The 21,353-nt window shown below is 42.3% G+C and overlaps 2 protein-coding genes across 2 annotated transcripts in view; one reads left to right on the top strand and one right to left on the bottom strand.

Moving 5' to 3' along the window:
• MAGI2 (membrane associated guanylate kinase, WW and PDZ domain containing 2) overlaps positions 1–13,944 on the bottom strand; it is a 714,309-nt gene extending 700,365 nt beyond the window's left edge. Inside the window, 1 exon segment of the mRNA XM_054514801.1 lies at positions 13,435–13,944. Coding sequence (XP_054370776.1) covers positions 13,435–13,735 — 301 coding nt within the window. The 5' untranslated portion in view covers positions 13,736–13,944.
• A 5-nt stretch (positions 13,945–13,949) lies between these two features.
• Positions 13,950–14,951, top strand: LOC118697723 (basic proline-rich protein-like). Its single transcript, XM_036400566.1, has one exon. The coding sequence runs from the start codon at positions 13,950–13,952 to the stop codon at positions 14,949–14,951; it is 1,002 nt and encodes a 333-aa protein (XP_036256459.1).
• Positions 14,952–21,353: the final 6,402 nt, after the last annotated feature.

Raw genomic sequence — 21,353 nt, 5'->3', positions numbered from 1 at the left:
AAAGGATCTAGAAGTACTGTGGTACATAGAAGAGGATTAAAAGAAGGATTGCAGAACCTCAGCTAGATGTCATCTTAATGTTATGCAACTCCTTTTTCCTGAAAACAAAGGGTGGATTCAGCAAGACCTAAGCAGCCTTGCCTGTGCAAAGCTAAATCCTACCCTGACCTCTCACTGATCACTGCTTTAACTCCACACCAGCCCCAGGCACAGAGACAGGAGAACAGAGAGAGACCTTCCAGACCCACTCCAGTGAAACCCACTCCACTCCAGCACAGCCTTCCTTTGTAGCAGCCTCTCCAAGGGGAGTGGGAGCAAAGAGTTTCCAGTGAGAAGTGAGAAACTGATGCCAAATAGGAGGTGAAAGCACAAAGAGGCACCAACAGCTCTTCACAGAAGTACAGAGGCGCAAAGGAAAACCTTGGGTACAACCACAACTGGCACAGCAATAACAGAGCCCTGCCTGGGATTGCCAGGTGTCCTTGTCACATCAGGATAGGCTCACTTCTCACAATTCCTCATTAATTTGGTGGGATGTCAGTTTGGGCTAAATCGAAGATTCTGCCAATAACCCCATCCAGTTTGGATCAAAAGGTGGCAACACCAGGGCTCTGGAAGGAGCCACCACCCAGGGAGCCAATCTGAAGTGCCCTACCACTGTGATAAATTAGAGGCTCCCACTGGGTTCTTAATTAGCATTTTGTATGATTCACTCAGCAAACCAAACTCTGCCTATGGTAATATTTTTAGGACTTCTTCTATTCCCAAAAGGTTTTAAAACAAAAAGACAAAGGGGATGGGTGAAGGAATAAACATCCCAAAATAAACCTCACACAAATTACTTATAAATTGTTACTTGTCAAACAGTGGCATTAACAGGCCAAAAGAAGTTTAATAAATGTCTCATACAGTGTGACTGAGTTCCTAGTTGTCCAATTAGCAGTGCAAACAAAGATAAATATCTCATTAAAATATATAAATGTATATAACTTTGATTTCCTACACTTTACCACTTCCAATATATTTCTGAAATGCATTTCATTTAGGAGAAAACTCTCCATCACACTCATCTGCAGATACCTCTGCATGCTTGTGCTTGTTATTAAAAAAGCTTCTGCTTTATGTGGGATTTGTCATGTAAAATATAAAATAAATACCTACAAAAATGTTTTACTTGAGCCATCAATAGAAACCCTCATTGAACGGGAGAGGGGGTTTTGTGTGGATTGTGTGCCTTTACTTGGATGCAGTACTGCTTGCATAGACTTCTAAATTACATTGCAGTGTTCTCCACTCTGTTATTGATTGAGCTGAGATTTTTGGCAAGTCATTTCACCACTGTGCAGTTCTTTCTATTCCTACCTACCCTCTGTGTCTCATTTGCCTTTATAAACCCTTTGGGGCAGCAAGTGTTTTTCCCTGCCAGCTTGTAGTACCTGTCACCATGGGATCTTATTTCAGTTGGCTTGAAAGGCTAATAACAATATTTATGTTGTAAGAGATTAAATTTTTAAAGAATAAAAGGAAAAAACTAAGCAATTATATTGGAGAAATACAGTGCCACATCTGTGGGCAAACCATACATGTTTAGAAAGATCCTTTCTTCCTAAAAAGCTAGGCAGGCTTTAATAATGAAATAAATTTCATTTAAAAAATAAAAACAAACAAAACCATAAAAAGATAGCACAGAGGACAAAAATCATTATGATTGTGAAACCCAGTAATTTCCCAGGGGTTTCTAAGAACTCTATCTCATAGCCTAGGTCAGGAGACCAAAGAGGGAAGAAGTTTTACACAGTCCCAGCTTCCCTCCTCAGACTGAAATTCACTGAGGCAGCTGAGGACATCAAGAAAAACCCCCTGTCTGGGAACTCTGAGTAAGTTTTTTTGTAAATTATTTTTAGAATCTGGAAGCTACTCAGTCTAAATAACAAGGCCAATATTAGCATCTAAAGGGATACAAGTGAAGACTTCTGTTTTAATGTCCCGGCTGCAAACCTCTTTCCCAGCAGCAGCATCCTCACTAGCTGGCCAGCAGTGCACAGACACAGAGGGAGGAATTCTGCAGCTCATGCAACCTGCTCCTACAGAAATTGGTGAGAAAGTTGCTCACTACTTACCAGAAATCTTCTTAATATTGACCCAAAATAATACTAATTGGATTTACTACTTTTCTAGAACTGGTACTGCTCTAGTCACGTGCAGGAGGTTTTTTCTCACATATGCAAAAAAAACCAAAACCAAACCTTCAGCTTTTTGACTTTTACACTCAGGAACATTAATTTCACTACCCTTAAAGCAGAGGCATAGACATGAATCCCTATCAAGGCAAAGCAGCTGTTACACTTCTGCAAGTCAGATGAACTGTACACAAACCCATACAATATTTCACACATATTTAAAAGTGGCATATATAAGTTTTGTGGCTTCATCTGTTCTGAAGATTATTTCAGTACATAAGTATCACAGGCTTAACATAAAAACTCAATATAAATATGAATCCAGAAGACCTTTTAATTGATATTTCAATTACCGAGTTTCAATTTTAATTAAGGAAACTCAACATCTTGATTATACTTTATTTTCTTAACAAAACCTTCAGTACTGTAATGCATTCTTTTCCTGAAATCTTTTATGCTATTTTTACTGGAAAATGACCAAATAGAGTGACTGTAGAAAAAGCTCTTTTTACTGGCTTGTCTGAAATTCCAGTAATTCTTCTAGAAGTTTACAGGGCAGAAATGTTCTTCCACATCTGTAATCAAGCAGATAAAATGAAAAACCAAATTCTTTAGGAAACGTACTCTCTGTACACAGTATAACAAAGATTTTTTAATAGGCCTCACTAGCAGTAGCTATAATAGAAAAACCATGAGACAATAGACCAGCACTACCAATAATAGAAGCTCCACATTAGTAATAACCACTATATTCTCTTAAAACAAAAAATATTGCTAAGCTTTTATCCACTTAAGAGTTTCTATCACCAAGACTGAATTATGATCAATTAGAGTTACAGATCCTATGTTAAAATGATACAGAATATTTCCAGCAACTAATTCCAAGAAATTCATTATGTTAGACTCTGAATTTAATGTGAATACTTCCTTACATTGCCATAGAAACGAGAGACTCTCAACTTGAAATTGCCATGCTAGTTGCTACAACAAAAAGGCAGTTTCTCTCACCAGGAGTTCAGATTTCATGTGTGAGACAATAGGCAGATATAACAAACCCACATGGAAAGAGAAATCAGAAATACCAGTAAAAATAATGACTGTATGATTACTATATATATACATGTATATGTATATATATAAAATGAAGAGGAGTCAGAGCAAACCACCTAATGCCTGCAGAACAGGCATCCCAGCAGGCCTGATCTTCAAGGGAAGTTTTCCAAATGAGTAGTGTAGTGGCTGAACAGGGAATGTGGGGGGTAATTACCTAAGCAAAGCACTCAGTAGTTTAATCTGAAGAAGTGTTCAGCTCCTCCATCAGTCTGATACAAGAGTTCAGCAGCTGCTCCCTTTCCCACTTCACAAGGATTTCAATTCCATGATAGGAGCACCTGCATGATCTTTTTAGCTTTTTAAGCTAGCAACAGGACCCTGCAACACTTGGAAATATAAACTGCTGTTCCTATAAAAAAACCAAGGCCAGAGAATTAAAATATAATGGGATTAATACTTGTTTATACTAACATACCATTTTGGAAGCATGTGAGAGGCTTATGTGACATTTATAAATGCAGATTTAGCACAAAGAAGGACTTAGTAAGGGAAGTACAGAAATGAACACAGCCATTTCATTTCATACTAGAATCAGCTGTGAGAATGTAACATGGTAGAAACTACTCAGTGTAACTCATATGGGGTACAAATAGGACTGAAAAGTGTTAATCACTTTTCAGTCTAAGTTTAAGTAGAAAAAAATGGTGTGTGTTATAAGAACTTACATGTGAAATGGATGTCCTGGAATGAGACTGATGCCCCAATTTTTTTTTCCTTTCAACTTCTATAGGATAGGTTAGGTGTTGCTTTATGAAATGGCAATATTTTATCAGAAATATGCAGATTAATTCATGATTGGCATGATGGGAACAAAGCTGGAAGATTTTTTTTTTAATTACAAAAAGAACTTTAAAATGTGCAATTTAAAAAATCATTTTGCACATTTCATTTTGAGAAATGCAAGGACAACATGAGATACAAAGCTATTAATAAATAGATAAGTAATAAAAGACAATTTGTACCTGTTTGAAGGAAGGATTTCCACTCTGGAATACTACATGTTACATTAACACAGCTACACAATGTACTTGCTAGTATAGTGTAGAAATTTTTGTTCATTATACTCTACCACTGTTTTCCATTGTTCTGCTATGCATAGTGAATCTAAGAGCACTACTCATAATGATGAAGTCTATTTCTAGGAGATTTTTTCCCTTTTTTTCCTGCATAATGAGGACACAATATTTCTTCAGCATTTTTAAAAACAAACACACTATGACTCTGCAGAGAGTGAGTGACCTCAATTCTGTCCTCAGAGTCTGACCTAACAGACTGTCAAAGGATAACCCTGGCCCTCAGTGTAGTAATCTGGGAACTCTGTGGACAATTTAATAATTCTGGATAAGTCAATGAAATGGCTCCCATCACTGGCCATAGAGACTGGCATATGTTGTCAAGGCTGTGCCACCTCTCCCCCAGACCAGGCACAATGAGAGATTGTCACACCAGCCCTTGTCCCATTAGAACAGGCATGATCTGGAGTGCCAGAATTCCGTGTCAGAGCAAGTTTCTGCATGCTTTCTGAACTGAACTCAAGTGCAGAGGGTAGAAATATCTTTCTGGCAGAATAAACGAGTTGGTGCTAATGCAAGACCTGAAAGATGTGCTACCTGAAAGGTTCAAGATGAATCCCAGCAACACAGGAAGGTGCTTCACTAGCACAAAAGGCTTGGAGTGCGCAAGAAAGAAGAATGTTAGTGGCAGACAGGGCTCCATGGTTTGCAAATGTATGGGGGCCTCCATGAAGTACACTGATCTGAACCAAGGATGGCTCAAGAAAGTAACAAAAATATTATACTGAAATGTATCTAGAAAGGCATTATTTCATCTATGGATGTGGCAGCAGACAGCCAGTTTGTCTAAAAGTCATAAAACACATGCACATTTGGTATCTTAATTCCATTTTCACATGGTGTTGAATACCTGGACTGTTGTCCTTCCTACCCAAGGTGAGAGGCCTGAAAAGAAAGGTGCAGTAATGACTGTGTTTATGGTCCTGCACTACCACTATGAGTGTTTATGGCCATGACACCACAGCTGTGTTGGTACCAGAGAAGAAGGAAGCAGAATAGAACCAGGGAGGCTGAAGTGCTGCCTCAGCAGCAAGGAACCCAGCATGCAGTTCTGTCCATCACAAAACACTACCTGGTAAATCTCTTTTTTTGTAGGAACATCACTCATGGAGGAAAGTAATCCTACACAAATATGTGTTTCTTCCCCATTTCTCAAGTGGTACCATTATTTCACTGTACTTTCATGAGAATTTGGGACAAACAGACGTGTTAACAATAACTTACACTTTCATCTAAAGAAGCAGGAATGCTATTTTTTCTTTTGGAATGAGTTAATTGTGCATATTTCAGAGGGACAGCTTTACACCAGCATTCTTCGGGAGAAACCAGCTGGTCATAGCTTGGATTGGTGCACCATTTGCTGCATATAAAACTGACTGGATGGTAGGCTTAGAGAGTGGGGGGAATGAGGCTACATCCTGCTGGTGGGCAGGCACCAGTGGGGTTCCTCAGGGCTCACTGTTTGGCACAATCTCAAACACAAGATTGTGATAAAGATATTTGTTCAATATCTTTATCACAATCTTGTGTTTTCAGTTCTGGACCACTCAGTGCAAGACAAACATGAGGTGCTGGAGCATGTCCAGAGAAGGGCAACAGAGGGAAGGGTCTGGAGCACAAGTCTGATGAGGAGTGGCTGAGTGAGTAGGGGTGTTTTGCCTGGAGAAAAAGAGGCTCAGGGGAGACCTCATCACTCTCTACAGCTGCCTGAAAGGAGGTGTAGCTGGGTGGGGGGTCAGTCTCTTCCCCAAAATAACAAACAATGGGACAAGAGGAAATGGCCTCAAGTTGCACAAGGGAGGTTTAGACTGGATATTATGAAAAATTTCTTCTCTGAAAGCATCGTCAAACATTGAAAAAAGCTGCCCAGGAAAGTGGCTGAGCCACCCAACCCTGGAGATGTGGCACTTAGGGGTACAGTTTAATGGTGGACTTGGCAGTGCTGGGTTAACAGTTGGAATCAATGAGCTTAAAGGCCTTTTCCAAACTAAATGATTCTATGATTTCAACATGTTTTGAGAAACTAAGACAGACCTAGGAAATACATGTTCCCTGTGCTGATTTTTCCTGTGCTGCAGGCACAGGATTGTACTCTGTCCTGAATATGACAGAACACATAAATTCTAAAACCAAGTAATGTACTTTAATAATCTCTAAATTATTTCCTGGAACTTTCACACAAGTTTACTTTCTCCATTTTGTTCCTTGTCTTGCTTTCCTTCATCTCAAATTCATGTACTGTGGAAATAATCAAAGACACCCAGGAGAAACGTCTGAAGCTGATAAGCAGAGCAAAACAGCATTATTCATATATTACTAATCATAATGTATGTATGAATGAGAAGACACCTGGTAGTGCTGTGTTGACAGCAAGCTACCTTTTGATTAAGCTTTCTGGATTCTAGCAACCTGAAGATACTGACTAGGAGTTCAAGAGTAATGTAAAAAGGATAAATACATGGCAGATACACACAAACAACAGCTTTCTTCCAGCTCAGCTTCTAGTGAAGTCTCCAAATTGTGGATAGCAGGTTTGAATAAATAAGAGATTTTAGGTGAATATTAAAAGAGGATTCAAACCATAAGTACTGTTTTTGAGATTATCATTTTCCAATGAGGATTTTTCTCCAGTTTAGGAATGCTAAATAATTTTTATTAAAGCCCTTAAGTATCTTTCTTTTCTCATGCTTCTGCCCACCATTCCATTTTTCATTGGATAGTTTCAGCCTATAGTTAGAAAGCTAAGCAAATGGCCAGAAAAGTATGACACCTTCTTACTGGATGGATTTCTATGAGGTTGAAGAAAAGGAGATTTGTAACAAATTGGCTGTGCTGAAGAGATACTGTTGGGATCACAGCCCTTGTGGTTTTAGAAAATTCAGTTAAGGCCAGCATTGCAATGGCATTCAGCAACAAAACCGAATGACAGGCACTTTGCCACTGAAATCAATACCATCCAACTCTGTGCTCTGGACTGCACCTACTTGGAGAGGCGTCTATTCAACCTTATTCTAAAGCTTATGATTATTTTATTTCCCACTGCAGAATCCTGTGCCATTCTGTACATTGCCTGACCACCAGAGTGTATGGGTTCTTCGTAACTGTCATATATATTTGCACCAAAACTTGAATGAAAAATATTCTGCAGCAATACTTGCATATAGCAGTACTATACAAATTCTTACACAATCTAAACCTAAAGATGAGAATTTCTACCAGTCTCAAAAAAAAAAAAAAAGATTTTACACATTTTTATGTATATTGTTATATTTATAAACACCTAGGTAGATAAGCAAAAAAATTAGTTTGAGAATGTTAACACAGTCAAAAAAATATCATTATGTTCTTTGAACTTTGCCTCAATAGTCCCCAAAAAAAAAAAAATTTTTATTTGTTTATAGCACCATGAGGAAGAGAAGAACAAGAAACATCTGCTTCTACACCTACTGCAGCACTTTCCATCACTCTTTCTAAATCACAGTTGTGACCACCTCCTCCCATAAGTCCCATTTGAAAGAGTACTTTTTCCATGTATACACCACTTCTTGTATACAAAATATGTAGATGAATGATTTATAGAATCTCTCATGTCATGAAAGGAGCTCCTCATCTATAAAGAGCAAGGAGAAGATCAAGAACACTGAAAGCAAAAGCTCAGAATCCATATCTTTCATGAAATGCTGAATTAATGCAGGTGAGGCTACAGGATGCATAAAGGAAGTCAGACACAATTCTACCCCCTCACCAGGACCTTCCTTTGATGTCAACAGTATCAACAGATGTACAAGTCTTACTGCAAAATTAACTTTACCTTATGTGACTAAACAGAACTAAGCAGAGCACTCTCAATTATTTAATTCCTTCAAGGAAATGATGCACTAACAAAGTCATGGCCCCATCCTTTAATGGCACATTTGTAATTCTCAAGGAAGGAAAAAGACTGATGATTATAATTCTACTGCCAGAGAACAGAGTCCCTGACATGAAACATCACAAGCTCTCTGGAGGAGCTGAAGAATAAATCACAAGCTACATGAGTCAGAAGTCAGCTTCAATGGTCTTTAAATTAAGATGGACAAGCATAAGAATAACATAAAGTAATGGTAAAAAAAGAACTCTGAATTTAATTTCAGGAGATAATAAAATCCTAAGGAGCACAAATTAGGAAAAAGGAATAAGACTATTTTCAAACACCATCTATGCAAAAGTTATAAAGAAAATAAACCACATAGGTTTTCAGGGTTCTTTGTGTCTGGTTTTTGAAAGACCCTTGTAATTTTTTTTTTAATTCTGGAAAATCATGCAGCTTTCTGTTTCAAAATACTGTTCTTGTGAAGAAAGCTTTATCCAACATTCACATCTTGGAATATAGTATACAGTGATATCCAGGAATAAAATATCACCAAAAGACTATCTGTATGCACAGAGTGTTTTAATTAATGTAGAAAATAATTATTTATGACCTTAAATAACCATAAAAATTTTTTAAAATCCATAACTATACGTAGGAATACGTGTATGAAAAAGTCTGTAGTAAAATACTAACATTTTAACTAGCTAACATGTTTACACATGCAGCCAAAACTTTGGAAAATCACGACATTCCTGCATTTCTCTGTCAAAAGCCTGCCACAGACTTAAAAAAAAATAAAAGTTAAGCCAGGTTTTAATTGTAAAGTTACGGATTAACCCATTAAGAAAAAACACTACAAGGCTATTAAACCCCCTAGCCACAAATCAGTGGGTGGGGACAGTACCATCCTGTGTCCTTTCAGTCTTTGCTCAGCAACCACAGTCACAGCCACCAGGAATAGGATGTGGAGGATGCAGTCTGCACAAACTTGGCTGCTCTTGTGTCCATCCTAATGAGGGTGCAAACCTTTTTCCTGACTGGAAAAGCACTTGAAAATATGCCCAAGTACATCTATAGTCAGCAAAACATTCTAGAATATGCTTACTATTGAGTAAGCTATTGGACTGAGAAAATTAAACTTTAGTTCCTCCTTACATTATGTGTAGTAAATTCCTTTCTTGCATAAGGAGCTAAAGAATTAGGGGCTGACAGTTAAAGTCTGACTATTTAGAGTCAGATAAGAGCCATTAGAAAGTATCCATAGAAAGTGTCTGTTTTATTCATATTTTGAATAGTTATACCACTAAATACTTTTAAAAATAAATTAAATTGCTCAGTTGGTCAGATCACCTGGTTACTTAATACATCCAAAGCACTTTCCTTGAGAAAGAGATGCATCAGGCAGGAGCTCCAGGACAAAATCTGCTCCAATGCTCCTGAGTTCTGAAATCCATGTTTTCAGACTGTTCACTGGGATTCTGCTGAGGGCATCTGTGGAAGTTTATAACTCTATGCAAAGAATAAAGATCCTGGTTTTTACAGTACAACCAAGTGGGCTGTTCGTGCAACCCTTCCAGGAGTGAGTGTGCACAGCACAGACCTGGTCAGCCACTGCTGGGAATTACTGTGGATCTGAGACAGCAGGGAACACACAGTGGAACTGGAGGCAACATTGCTCCCTGTATGACTCTTCCCCATGTGATTACTTATCCAAATTAAGATGCCTTTCCTTAACACACTGCTACTTTTACAACTACGCATCTGTACATGTGTGGGAAGAAGACAGCACTTAATCCAAACTGTTCTGCATGTGAAAACAAACACATTGAAATTCAGAAGTATTTCTTTAAGAAACAGTAAAAGGCTCTTATCCTCACCCAAAGGAGCAGAAGGTCAAAATGTACATTTGCAATATGCCCAACTAATGTAACTGCTGTATACAATTCTCTCATTGGAAGGATTTATATTCAAAATAGCACGGGGTTTTGCAGAGGAAACCCTGCCTTCTTTATCTGATGTCAAAGACAGCTTTGCCTTTGACTTCATCTGGGCCAAGATTTCATCCCATGTGTTTCCAGAGATTCTCTGTGATTCTGCCAACAGTAGCACAACAAGTGGCTCTCAGAAAAGAAACCAACCAAAAAAACCCAAACAGGAAATAGTGTCCGAAGAATATTTCTTTGTGAACTCTTACAATTAAGACTAAATAATAATAATATTGATTCTTGCAGTCTTTTCTCCTCATGCAAAACCAGGCACAACATCCTACATCAAAAGCCTATTTATTTATCTGGTGTCATACCTAGAAGAACTTATGTTGAATTATATCATGGAACTGCAAATCAGTTTCTCATGAAGTTTACTCCTCCTCATAATATGCAGCAACTCCTACATTGTATGTTTGGGGTTTTTATAACTCAAGATATTTAGCTAACACAAAACAGCAATATTCCATTTGACTTTTCAAAAGTAATATTTCATCCAGTAATGTGATAAATTATGAAGTATTTAATTATTCCAGAGAGGGGAGTTTTTAATCAAACATAACATAAGGAAAAATCAGGAAAGCACCTTTTCTATGCTTTAAAACAGCTAATTCAGCCATTCCCTGATTTCATCTACAAGTAAATTTTCACTGCTGAATTGTCAAAACTTTCAAACTAGAGAAATACTCACAGTCTCTTAAAGATCACATTATAAATAGTCGTGTCCTACCTCCACATTTCTCTCTCTGACTTCATTCCTAGGCAGCACTGAAGAAGCAGCTACAGTCACATGGTGCATTCAAGGTCATGCTATTCTAATTGACAGAGATAGCATTGATAAATTATGCGGAAACAATGATAATGGAGTCATTAACCTTGTTCCAGCACACTAAAGGTGCTTCGTAATTAAAAAGGAGTAAAAAAGTTACAAAAACATATAAAGATTTTATTGCTCAGCCTTTTCTCTCCTACACACTGCTGCAAAGCACTGCCAGGGAATAGTAATATTGCTGTACCGTGGCTGCCTGTGCTTTGTCACCGAGGGGCGCAGGGATGCACCGGCTTACACTGGAAGGAGGAGTCAGGTAGTAAAGTGCACAAACCATTGACTTGTTTGTTTTTTTTCCAATAGGAAGTTGGATCCAGAAGGCCTCTCTCTCTGGCGTAAAGAGTGCTGGAGCACATGAAAGATCATTCCAGCGAGGAAGTCTTTCTCAGTCCAAGAATCTAAGCTGAACTGTTATTTCCAAACACACAGACATGTGGCCAGTGCTTTGAGAACCTGCTGTAGTGAGTTAACATACTGAACTGAAACTCCTCAGATATGTAGAGATACAGGTACAGATACACAGAAAATAGGTAGAATTCAGAATTTATCCCTTATGTCTCATGCAGAAGATTGCAGTAATTCCCAGACTAAAAGCCTGACTAGTGTCCCTAATTCATGTATGACAGGTAATTTATTAAGGGTGCACACATTAATGAATCACCAGTGGTTGCTTTGACTTAAAGAGAAATGTTATAAAAACAGTGGAGAAATAGGACATATGATTCACATAGCAACTCAAAGTAACCTTAAATTTGCCTTATTGTAAAGAATCTATACGATTTCTGAAAAAAAAAAAAAAGTTAAAATTGGTTTACAGAGTTTACAGACAATCTGCCCTTATCTTCTTGACACTTCAAATGCTGCTTCTTTTGGAATCCTTTCACAGTAAGACCACTCACACTAAAATTATTAATAAAAAGAGGACAGTACAGAGCAGCTTTCCTGGAGTTCAGGTGCCCAAAGATGACACTACACTGGCAAGACAGAATCCATTAAAGTCATTTTCAATCTTCACTTATCACATGAACTATTGTGTCTCCCTGCATAGCCTGACTGTCAAGATATGATCTACAGCATATTTCGCAACTTACCTATAAGGACAAATAAAAAGATCACATCTGTATATAGAGGCTTGACCTCATGGAGATAACTGAATAGCCAACAAAGTACATTCTGAAGGCCTGAGTGGAAATCAGATTCTTTCTACTGGTTCTGTCATGTCTGGATAAACTAATAACTAGCATATTCTTCAAGCATTCAGAAGTATCGCAAATTATACTTTAAACAATAAACTGTCAATTACAAAGAGGAAGCAAAATTGCCCAATTATACCCGAGGCCAGAGAGATTCTCCTCTGTGTCCTCTGAGCACAGGCTGATGGCTAGAGTTGCAGAGCACAAGCGCCTCTGATGCATGGTATCTAAAAACTTCCCACCGCAGAAATTCCCAAGTTTTCAATGGCTGGGCTCGCTGCCCGGCTGGAATGCGTACTTGAGCGATACGCCTACAGCCGCTGCACCACCCATAGCCGAGCAGCACCTACAGACTCGGCTCCCAGAGCAGCTCCTGTGCTCCAGAGATGCTGCTGGGGTAGCAGAAACCTCCCTCGCGAGCGTTCAGCTGCAGAGAACTCAACTCAGCATAGTTTAAAGAGGACAGAAACAAACATGTAAACAGCATCTGTGGCGTCTCTTCTCTATTGACTTTCCTGGAAACGCATTAACCTATTACAGTACTTCAAAATAAATAAGCGAAACAGAGGCAAGAGTGTACCGTTCTCTCCCAAAAGTTTCTTTCTGCCTGTCCCCTCACTTGCTCCGAGCTCCCCTTTCCCTGGGATTAGCGATCGCTTTCACCAGGGATCAAATGAATGACTTTCCCGCTAATGACACTTAAGAGATGCTGAAGCCACCCTGGGCGCCACCAGGGACCCGGCGAGCGGCGGCAGCGCCTGTCCCCACGCCAAGGAGCCCGGAGAGAGGCGAAGCCAAGGGCAAGCCCCGCTCCGCAGCCGGCCCGGCCGCCGCTCCGGCCCCCGGCAGCGCCAGCGGCAGCAGCGACCGGAGGGGCGGCGGGGACCGGGGCCGGTGGCTCGGGCCGGGCCGGGCCGGGCCGGGGGGGACCCGTCCCCGTGAGAGCGGGGCTGCAGGGGGTGCTGCCGCCGCCCCCCGCCCGGCCCCCCCGGCATGGCGAAGCGCTGTCACTGACGCACATTTAATTCGCCCGGCTGCGGGTACCGCGCAGCGCCGCTCGCATCCTCCCCCCGCCGCCGGGGAGGGGGCGGCTCCGGCGGGGAGGGGGAAAGTCAAACTGCAGCAACAAAGTTGCTCCCCCTCCGCTCCCCCAGACCTGCCCCGGCCCCCGGGGGGTGGGCAGAGAGGGGGGCCCATGCCTGCCTTACCTTGCTTGACGCACTTGAGGCGGATGGGGTCCTTGCAGTGCTTGATCACGGCCAGCACATCCCTGATGGTGAGCCCGGCCACGGGGGTCTCGTTCACCTCCAGCAGCAGCTCCTCCGGCACCAACTTGCTGCCGCCCTCATAGGCCACCTTGCCGGGCTTCACTTCCCCCAGGTAGGGGAACTGCCCATTCTCGGCGCCCCCCTTCAGCTCGAAGCCCAGCTGTCCCTCCGGGTTCCTCACGATCACGATCTCGTGGACTCTGCTCGTCCAGTGGCTTTTTTTCTTCAAGCCCTTGGACATTGCCGTGGGGATGCTCTGCCCGACTCCCTCCCTGCAGTCTTGTGCTTCTTCCCCCCCTCCCTCTCTGCCCCCAGTCCCCGGGGCAGCCGCGCTCCTCCGGGCAGGCTCGGGGCGGGCGGAGCGGCCGCGGCTGTGCCGGCCGGCGGCCCCGCGGGCTGCGAGCTGGGTCGGGGAGCGCCTCTGTGCCCGCTGCTCCCGGCTTTAGCTGATATCCATGGCAGCCGCGGCGGCCGGACCCTGCCTGCGCGTGGATGCACTAGTTGTAGAGAAACTGGCAGGAGGGAGGAGGGAGGGAGGCAGCGGGAGGGAGGGGACGGCCGCGGCGCGGGGAGGAGGAGGAGGGGTGTCGGTGTCGGTGCCGGAGCGAGGCGGGCGCTGTTTCGCCGCTCCCGCCTCGCCTGACCCGGTAGTGAAGGCCGAGAGAGAGGCTGCCTGGCACGGCCGGCAGAAGGCGGAGAACGGCCCGGGCGGGGGGGCGAGGGCGCTCGGCAGGCGGGAGGGAGAGCGGCGACCCCCGCCCGGCCCCACCGCGGCCCCGGCCGTGAGGGGGCGCTCGGGAGAGCGGGGGCGCTGGCCCCGCCGCCTGCCCCGCCCCGGCCGGACACTGCCCAGCGCCTGTTCCCGGCTGGACACACTGCCCGGTGCCGTCCCAGCCCGGCTGGACACTGCCCAGCGCCTGCCCCTGGCCGGACACACTGCCCGGTACTGGCCCGGCCCGGCCGGACACTGCCCAGCGCCTGCCCCTGGCCGGACACACTGCCCGGTGCCGCCCCGGCCCGGCCGGACACTGCCCAGCGCCTGCCCCTGGCCGGACACACTGCCCGGTACTGGCCCGGCCCGGCCGGACACTGCCCAGCGCCTGCCCCTGGCCGGACACACTGCCCGGTGCCGCCCCGGCCCGGCCGGACACTGCCCAGCGCCTGCCCCCGTCTGGACACACTGCCCGGTACTGCCCCGGCCCGGCCGGACACTGCCCAGCGCCTGCCCCTGGCCGGACACACTGCCCGGTACTGCCCCGGCCCGGCCGGACACTGCCCGGTGCCGCCCCGGCCCGGCCGGACCCTGCCCGGTGCCGCCCCGCGCTGCAGCCGTGAGGGGAGCGGCAGCGCCTCGAACCGTACGGGGGCATCGCTGGGGGAGCTGCCCGAGCCGGAGCGGGAAGGGTCCTGCGGTCCAGGAACTCTGCTCGCGGCCGGGAAGGACCAGAGGCAGCTGAGCTTCGGGCTGTGGCCGCAAAACCGAGCGACACCTGTTTGCTTCGGGGATCTCCGTGACACGGGCGTTTGCAGAGGGGTTTCACTCCACGCGAAGACCTCAGTTTATTGAGTTGCACACGGGCATTATTGTTTACGCTGGGTGCTGAGCCCAGAGCTGATGGCTCAGGTGGGTGCTACACCTGAAGAGGGTATAACAAGGAGAGGGGTGGCAGTTCTTCCCATGAAATTTACCGACTGTCACCCAGCAAGTGTTCACCACCCTCGCACCGGTTGCCTTCTGCTACTTGTCCTTAGCCAAAATCCCCCACTCCAACCTGCCGACCCTCCCCGGAGCCCCAGCAGTGGTACTATAGTTCAGCAGGTGATACTGTAGCTCACTCCTCCTTGTGAGCTCTCCCTTTACTCAGTTCTGTCATATGCCTCACATGTGCGAGAGCAATGAGTGTAGCAATAGGCATGTCTTTCTAGGAAACTTGCCTTGACTAAAAAAATAGTTTCCATCCGAAGTGGAGGTTGACAAAATACACTCGGAACAACATCCTGACTTTAGGAATGTTTTTGTACCTGCGGGATATAGGAGAGCGGGATACAGGAAGGCAGGGGTCTGCAGACAGGGCATTGAATGGGATAAGGCAGGAGAAATGTACTGTGTGTTATGGCATGTGATTTAAAGATGGTCAGATATTTTTAAAATTTCAATTAAAGTGACTCCGCAATGAAATTTTCCAAATTGTGCCGCTGTTTTTCCTCTTGGTTTCTATGGAAACAGGCCTTTATGTGATCATGCTTGGCTGTGTCTCCTTTACTTCTCCAATAACTTTTGAAGCTGTTGGGCAGTTTCACCCAAATCTATTTCAAATATAATTAAGCTATTTCATGAAAACAGGCAGTTGGGTAGGGCTGAGAGATCCTGTAAATGTCCCAAAGGCTGTAACATGAACTTGCCTCTTATTAAACAGTGATTCACATGGTTGAGAGACCATATAAATGTCTTGGTAATGAGAAAAGTTTCAATTACAGCTCATTATCAGCCTCACTGTAAGTCTGTGGAAAAACAGGGTGCTTCAATTCATTTTCCCTCAGAATTACTTGAGTTCCAGAGGTGGAACAGACACATGCAGAGGGGAAGAAAACATTAAGAAATTACCGACCTCTGTATTTGCAAGTCATTTCACCTTTTTGTTCTGGGGGCTGGTCAGAAGTGCAAAACTCTGTGTGTGAGTAGCTTCACAAAAGTGGACTCAAAGGATAAAGAAACCAAGACCCCAGATATTTGGAAACATGAGATGCATAAGTGCAGACAGCTGAAGATGAGAGGGGAGCAGGGAAGGTACCTTGTCTGGAAGGTACTAAGATGTTTTCACTGGTGGGACAAGGGTTATGTAATGGTCTCCTTTTCCAAAGACCATCATGAATGTCCTGTTTTCACAAGAGAGCAGGGGCTCTGCTCTGGGTAAAAAGAGGCTAAGGCAGTTGGAAAGAAAGCAAGAGAGTCAGTAGGTAGCCCTGCAGAGTCTTTCTGCAGCCCTGCCTTCTCAATTTCCCTTGGTTTTTAGTTCAGAAATAGGGTAGGAGCCAAATGGCTGAAAAAAGGAAAACAAGACATAACATCCTGTTATTCTTTCTACATTTTACCAAAATCACTTCTTTGCTGAGTCATCTGCTCTACTAAAGTCCATTCTTTAAAAGTGGTCACCATTTCTTAATTTGGAGTTTGTAGTCATTCTGCTAGTATAGTATTGCTGTTGTTGATTTGTCTTATAATTAAAATAAATTTTTAAGTAACTCCATGTTTACCACAATATATGTACAATACTAGGACATCTGCCAAAAATGTAGCTTTTAATAAATATGTCAAGAAATATTGGAAATATCCCTAGGTGGGGGAAGGGCATGCTGTGGATGTTATTTTTCTATTTCTTAGGAGTCTCTAGTAAGTTATTGATCAGAATTTTTAAAGTGCTTATTACCATTTTAAGACAGATGACATTAACAGTAGGTAATGGGTAGAACATTTCTGATTTCACATGTGCTGTGGACAAATCCAGCTGAATAAACTTTTCATGTCTAACTGCAGTTGTATCAATCTAAAATAATAACATGTACAAGTGGTGGAATTGGTGTTGCAGGGGAATTAACTTTGCCTTCTGTAGGTGGGCAGCAATGTGAGCCAGGCAGATCCTAGCACAGGCATCTGCAGTTTGGCAGAGGAGTGGGAGATTAGATGGAAGGAACCTTATTGGTTTTCCCAAAGCAGATCTGTGTGTTGGTTGTTCCTCATTTCAGGAAAGGATGGCAGTTTTCAGGTTCAGAGATCAAGAAAACTTGGTGAATAGAATGGCAGGCCATACCTGTTAAGAACAGGAGAGAGTGAAGGATGGCTGAAGAACATGGTGTTCCTCTGCAGCATTTTCTTACAGGAGCCATAAAATTTTAGAGTTTTGAGTTGACTGTTTATGGGTGAAATTTTGCCATCATATCATAACTGGCTTATGTGCTTTGGGCCTAGGGCAGTAATACCAGAAATGCACAGCTTGCTTTGCACCATTTCAGCTAATTTTGTTTAATTTATACAGGGGTAGAGGGTTATCTGTGCAACCAGATTATTCTTGTCTCTGACAGAGCAGGCATCCCAGCATGTGGCTGAAGAAGTGAGTGAGCAGATTTACTGTCTGACCCCTGAAGAGCTTGAAAAGGACTTTGTGATTTGCCAAGATATTTCTGCTATTCCCTTCCATTGGTTCATCCCAGGAGGGTCTGTGAGCTGGTCCTGAGTGTGAATGTAAGGGTATCTAGCGCAGGGGATTTCCTGGGAGCAAAAGTAACAACAGCACATAATGAAACACATTCACCAAACAACACAAATGCCTTTATTATTCCTTTAAATCTGAGCCTGTAAACACAGGAGCCAGTAAGTCACTGTACATTTGGGAGTAAAGTTGAGCACATGAGTAAGCTGAAGCGTGAGACTTCATAAATATATTTGGTAGCTGGAAAGGAATCCTTCCTACTGTAACATTACAGATTCAGTAAAAAAGTAACTGCATTCTGGTTTTATTTTTGTGTTTTTAGATAAGTGAATTCCTCAGACAGAAAATGATGTATTGCACATGCCAAAGGGGATAAAAAGAAAATACATCCATTACCTTCTATTATTTATGCAGGAATGGAGTTCTCTGCCTTGTAATTGTGTTTGTAATGTTGGACTTGAACTCAGAAGACATTAAATTTCTTTCTTCAGCACATGCTTCCTGTGTAACTGGATGATAACTACATGATATGGCTCTCTCATTTTATCCGTTTTAGTATGGGCATAATTCCTCTTTTCTCTAAGTTTTCTATTTAGCACATCAGCCACCAACAGTTATTCTCAAATAACAAGCTTCTCAACACTACAATATAAATTCATCACAGGACATGTATTCATCTAGGACCAGGAATTCAGACGATTAAATCCAAAATCACAAATATTTTCCCTATACCTTTAGCTACCTGTAAAGTTTGTAGTAGATAATCTTCCCATCAGTGGAGCTCCAGAGTGTCTTAGTTGATTTCTTCTGCCTGGAGTTCTAAATGTTCTCCTTGGGATTCTGCGAAAATGCCAAGTCCTTTATTTCTTTGGATAAAAGTAAAATATTCCTAACCTTCTCAGCTGCAAATTTCACCAAAAAACACTAGAAATTTGTTTACCACATTTACTACAGTCACACATGCCTTCTGTGAGTCTTAGTTTTATTAGTATGAGCCTAGAGTTATTTCTAGTATAATCTTTTCCCATTTCCTGGCTTCAGCTTTTGAGAACACTTGCTTTAGAAAGGCTAAAACCTCAGGCTATTTTATCTAAAAATTCTTTTCCCAAGTCCTCCAAATTCTCAAGTTTGATAAAAAATCCATGTTTTATTGTACTACAGAGAAAAAAAAAGAATCACTGTGTGTGTTTGGTTGGGTTTTTATTTGTCTTAGATCAAAATAGTCCATAGTCTTGGCCATCAGTGCTTCAAAATAATTTGTTATTTAATTTTAAACATCAACATTTTGATGTTGATCATCAAAAAAATCATACATCTGGCAAAAAATGCAAAGTAATCAGTAATACTCAGCTGTCTCAACCCATTGGAGGATTCCTGTTTTGGCAATAGCTCTTGCAGAGGGCAAATGTGATCACTTCTGCATGGGAAGAAAATAGCCTCTATGATTTTACTGAAAGATAAGGGCAACTTTTGGGAGCAGAGAAAAATCAAGGACTGAAGTTCATCTAAATAGTATTGTTTACAACAGGTTTATAAGATTGCAAGAAACATTTTGTTCTCTCCTGCTCATCTCTATTGGCTTTTGTTTTAAAATAATCTTTCTCAGTTACTTTTCTCTTTTGCTATCAAATTTTGGTATTGTATACTTCCCATGCTGCTCTTGCTAGCTGCTCATGAGTTGATTAAGGTGAGACACAGAAAATTTGTTGGAGGTCAAAAACTTCCCCAGGGACAAAGTTGTGGAGACAGTCTGTCAAAAAAAATTTGAAAAGAGCCATTGAAATAAACAAATGATAGCCTCTTCCTACAGCAATGCAAGTTTAAATTGCATCCCAGTAAATATCCACAGAAGAAGACAGAATAAGACAGAAACAAAACTGCACACAACACCCTATCAGAAAATAATCTTTAAATTTGTCCTGACAGTAGAAAGATAGCAAGCCTACAAGTATCTTTTACAGTGAAATGAAAGAGAAGTGTGAGGCTCACTGTGAATTACTACTGCTGAGTGGTGGTTGGTATTCTGAAAAATAGCAGATAAAGTGGCTCAGTAAGAGCCTGGGTTTGAATTTATGACTTCTCTACCACCATGGCACCAGTTTGTGCACTTACTAGTCAAAATTATCCTGCATCTAGTCTCTTCATTTTTCCATTTTAATATTTAGTATTCAGTGATCTACCTCACCATTAAAATATCCATAAATATTTGGTTATTTCTGGTATGTGATGATATCTTAGATTAGCAAACTACCATGGACCTATTCTCTGAATTCTTTTTTCCTTGCCTTATTTTCATTTCCCTTGGATTAAACAAAATGAGACTTTCCTCTTTCATGTTTATAATCGGTTTCATTTTGCATTTCATATGAACTAACAGTGCTGCTGAGATTGATCTCACAGCGTGGCTGGGAAAGGAGATGAATATTTTATGAACTTATAAAAGATAAAATGAAAGCATATTATTCTAGGGATGTATTGTTGATGTTCCATGTAAAATTGTGACAGCATGTCCATTCAGAACCTTATTTGCACATCTCTCTCATCTCTTTGAGAGGAATAACTTTTCCATGTCAAAATTCTAGCACTTAATGTGATTGCAAAGCCTTTTTGTCATGAAAATTAACAAATACTTCTGAAGTTAGAAGTATTCACACAGACATCACCATGGAAATTTATAAGAGGTTGCATGTTTTGTAGATACATTTCCATAAATATTAAAGCATGGTGCAATGAGGAGTTTGGAGAAAATGACTCTAAAATAATACCTGCAGAAACTCACCCAATGCTTGTCACTGTTCAGAGGCCGTGCATGAGCCAAACTGAGCAGGAAAGAAACCTCAGTCAATTTAGCTCTCTGGTGCAAGTGGTGCTGAAGCACCCAACTGGCCAAATTCTCAATGTTTTTCCCTTAGTAAGCCTGAAGCTTTAATGAATTCAGTTGGTGAGGATGATGTCTCATTTCCATTGCTCTACCACATTTTTAAATTCAACAGAGTTCCTGATTCGTGCTTCCTCATGACAGCTGAAGGACAGGGTATCCCTTGTCTGATCTGGATCCAGCTACTCTTCACTCCCTGCTGTCTGTGTTTTTCACAAGTGCAGAAACATTTGGGTTGCTTTTACCAGCTGGCTGTATTGCAAGATTAGCTGGTGATGGAGACATCTTTATGTATCATGTATCATCACACTGAGGTTGGCGACAAAAATGGTTTTGAATTAGCAGAGCTTAATTTCACAGTGATGTATAAATACTCCAAAACTTGAGTACTAGGGTAAACCTAGAGCCCTTGTCTCTGCCCCACAGCCAGAGTGTGTGTGCTCCAGATGTGACATAAGGGCATTTGCACAGCCTGAGCTTTTATGCAATTTTGTTTATGTAGTTCTGGAATTGGCCCACACATGCTTAAAAACTCAAGAGGGGCTTTGCTGTATTATCAGGATGATAAACAAAAGTGCTCTCAAGGAAGCTGAATTACGTTCCTGTGCAGTTTTGGTGTTATTCTCAGAATATGGCTCCATGCTCTGTCACACTGGTGGCTGTGCATCATTCTCAATAAGAACATTTCTGCACAGGTGCTTCCATCAATAGCAGCTCACTGATGGGACTGCACTGCACTGTCAGGTCACTGATGCTGCTCTTGAGTGACGTTT

This window comes from Molothrus ater, chromosome 5, assembly GCF_012460135.2.
Source record: "Molothrus ater isolate BHLD 08-10-18 breed brown headed cowbird chromosome 5, BPBGC_Mater_1.1, whole genome shotgun sequence".
In the NCBI taxonomy this organism is placed as follows: domain Eukaryota; kingdom Metazoa; phylum Chordata; class Aves; order Passeriformes; family Icteridae; genus Molothrus; species Molothrus ater.
This window is presented reverse-complemented; position numbering and strand designations above follow the sequence as displayed.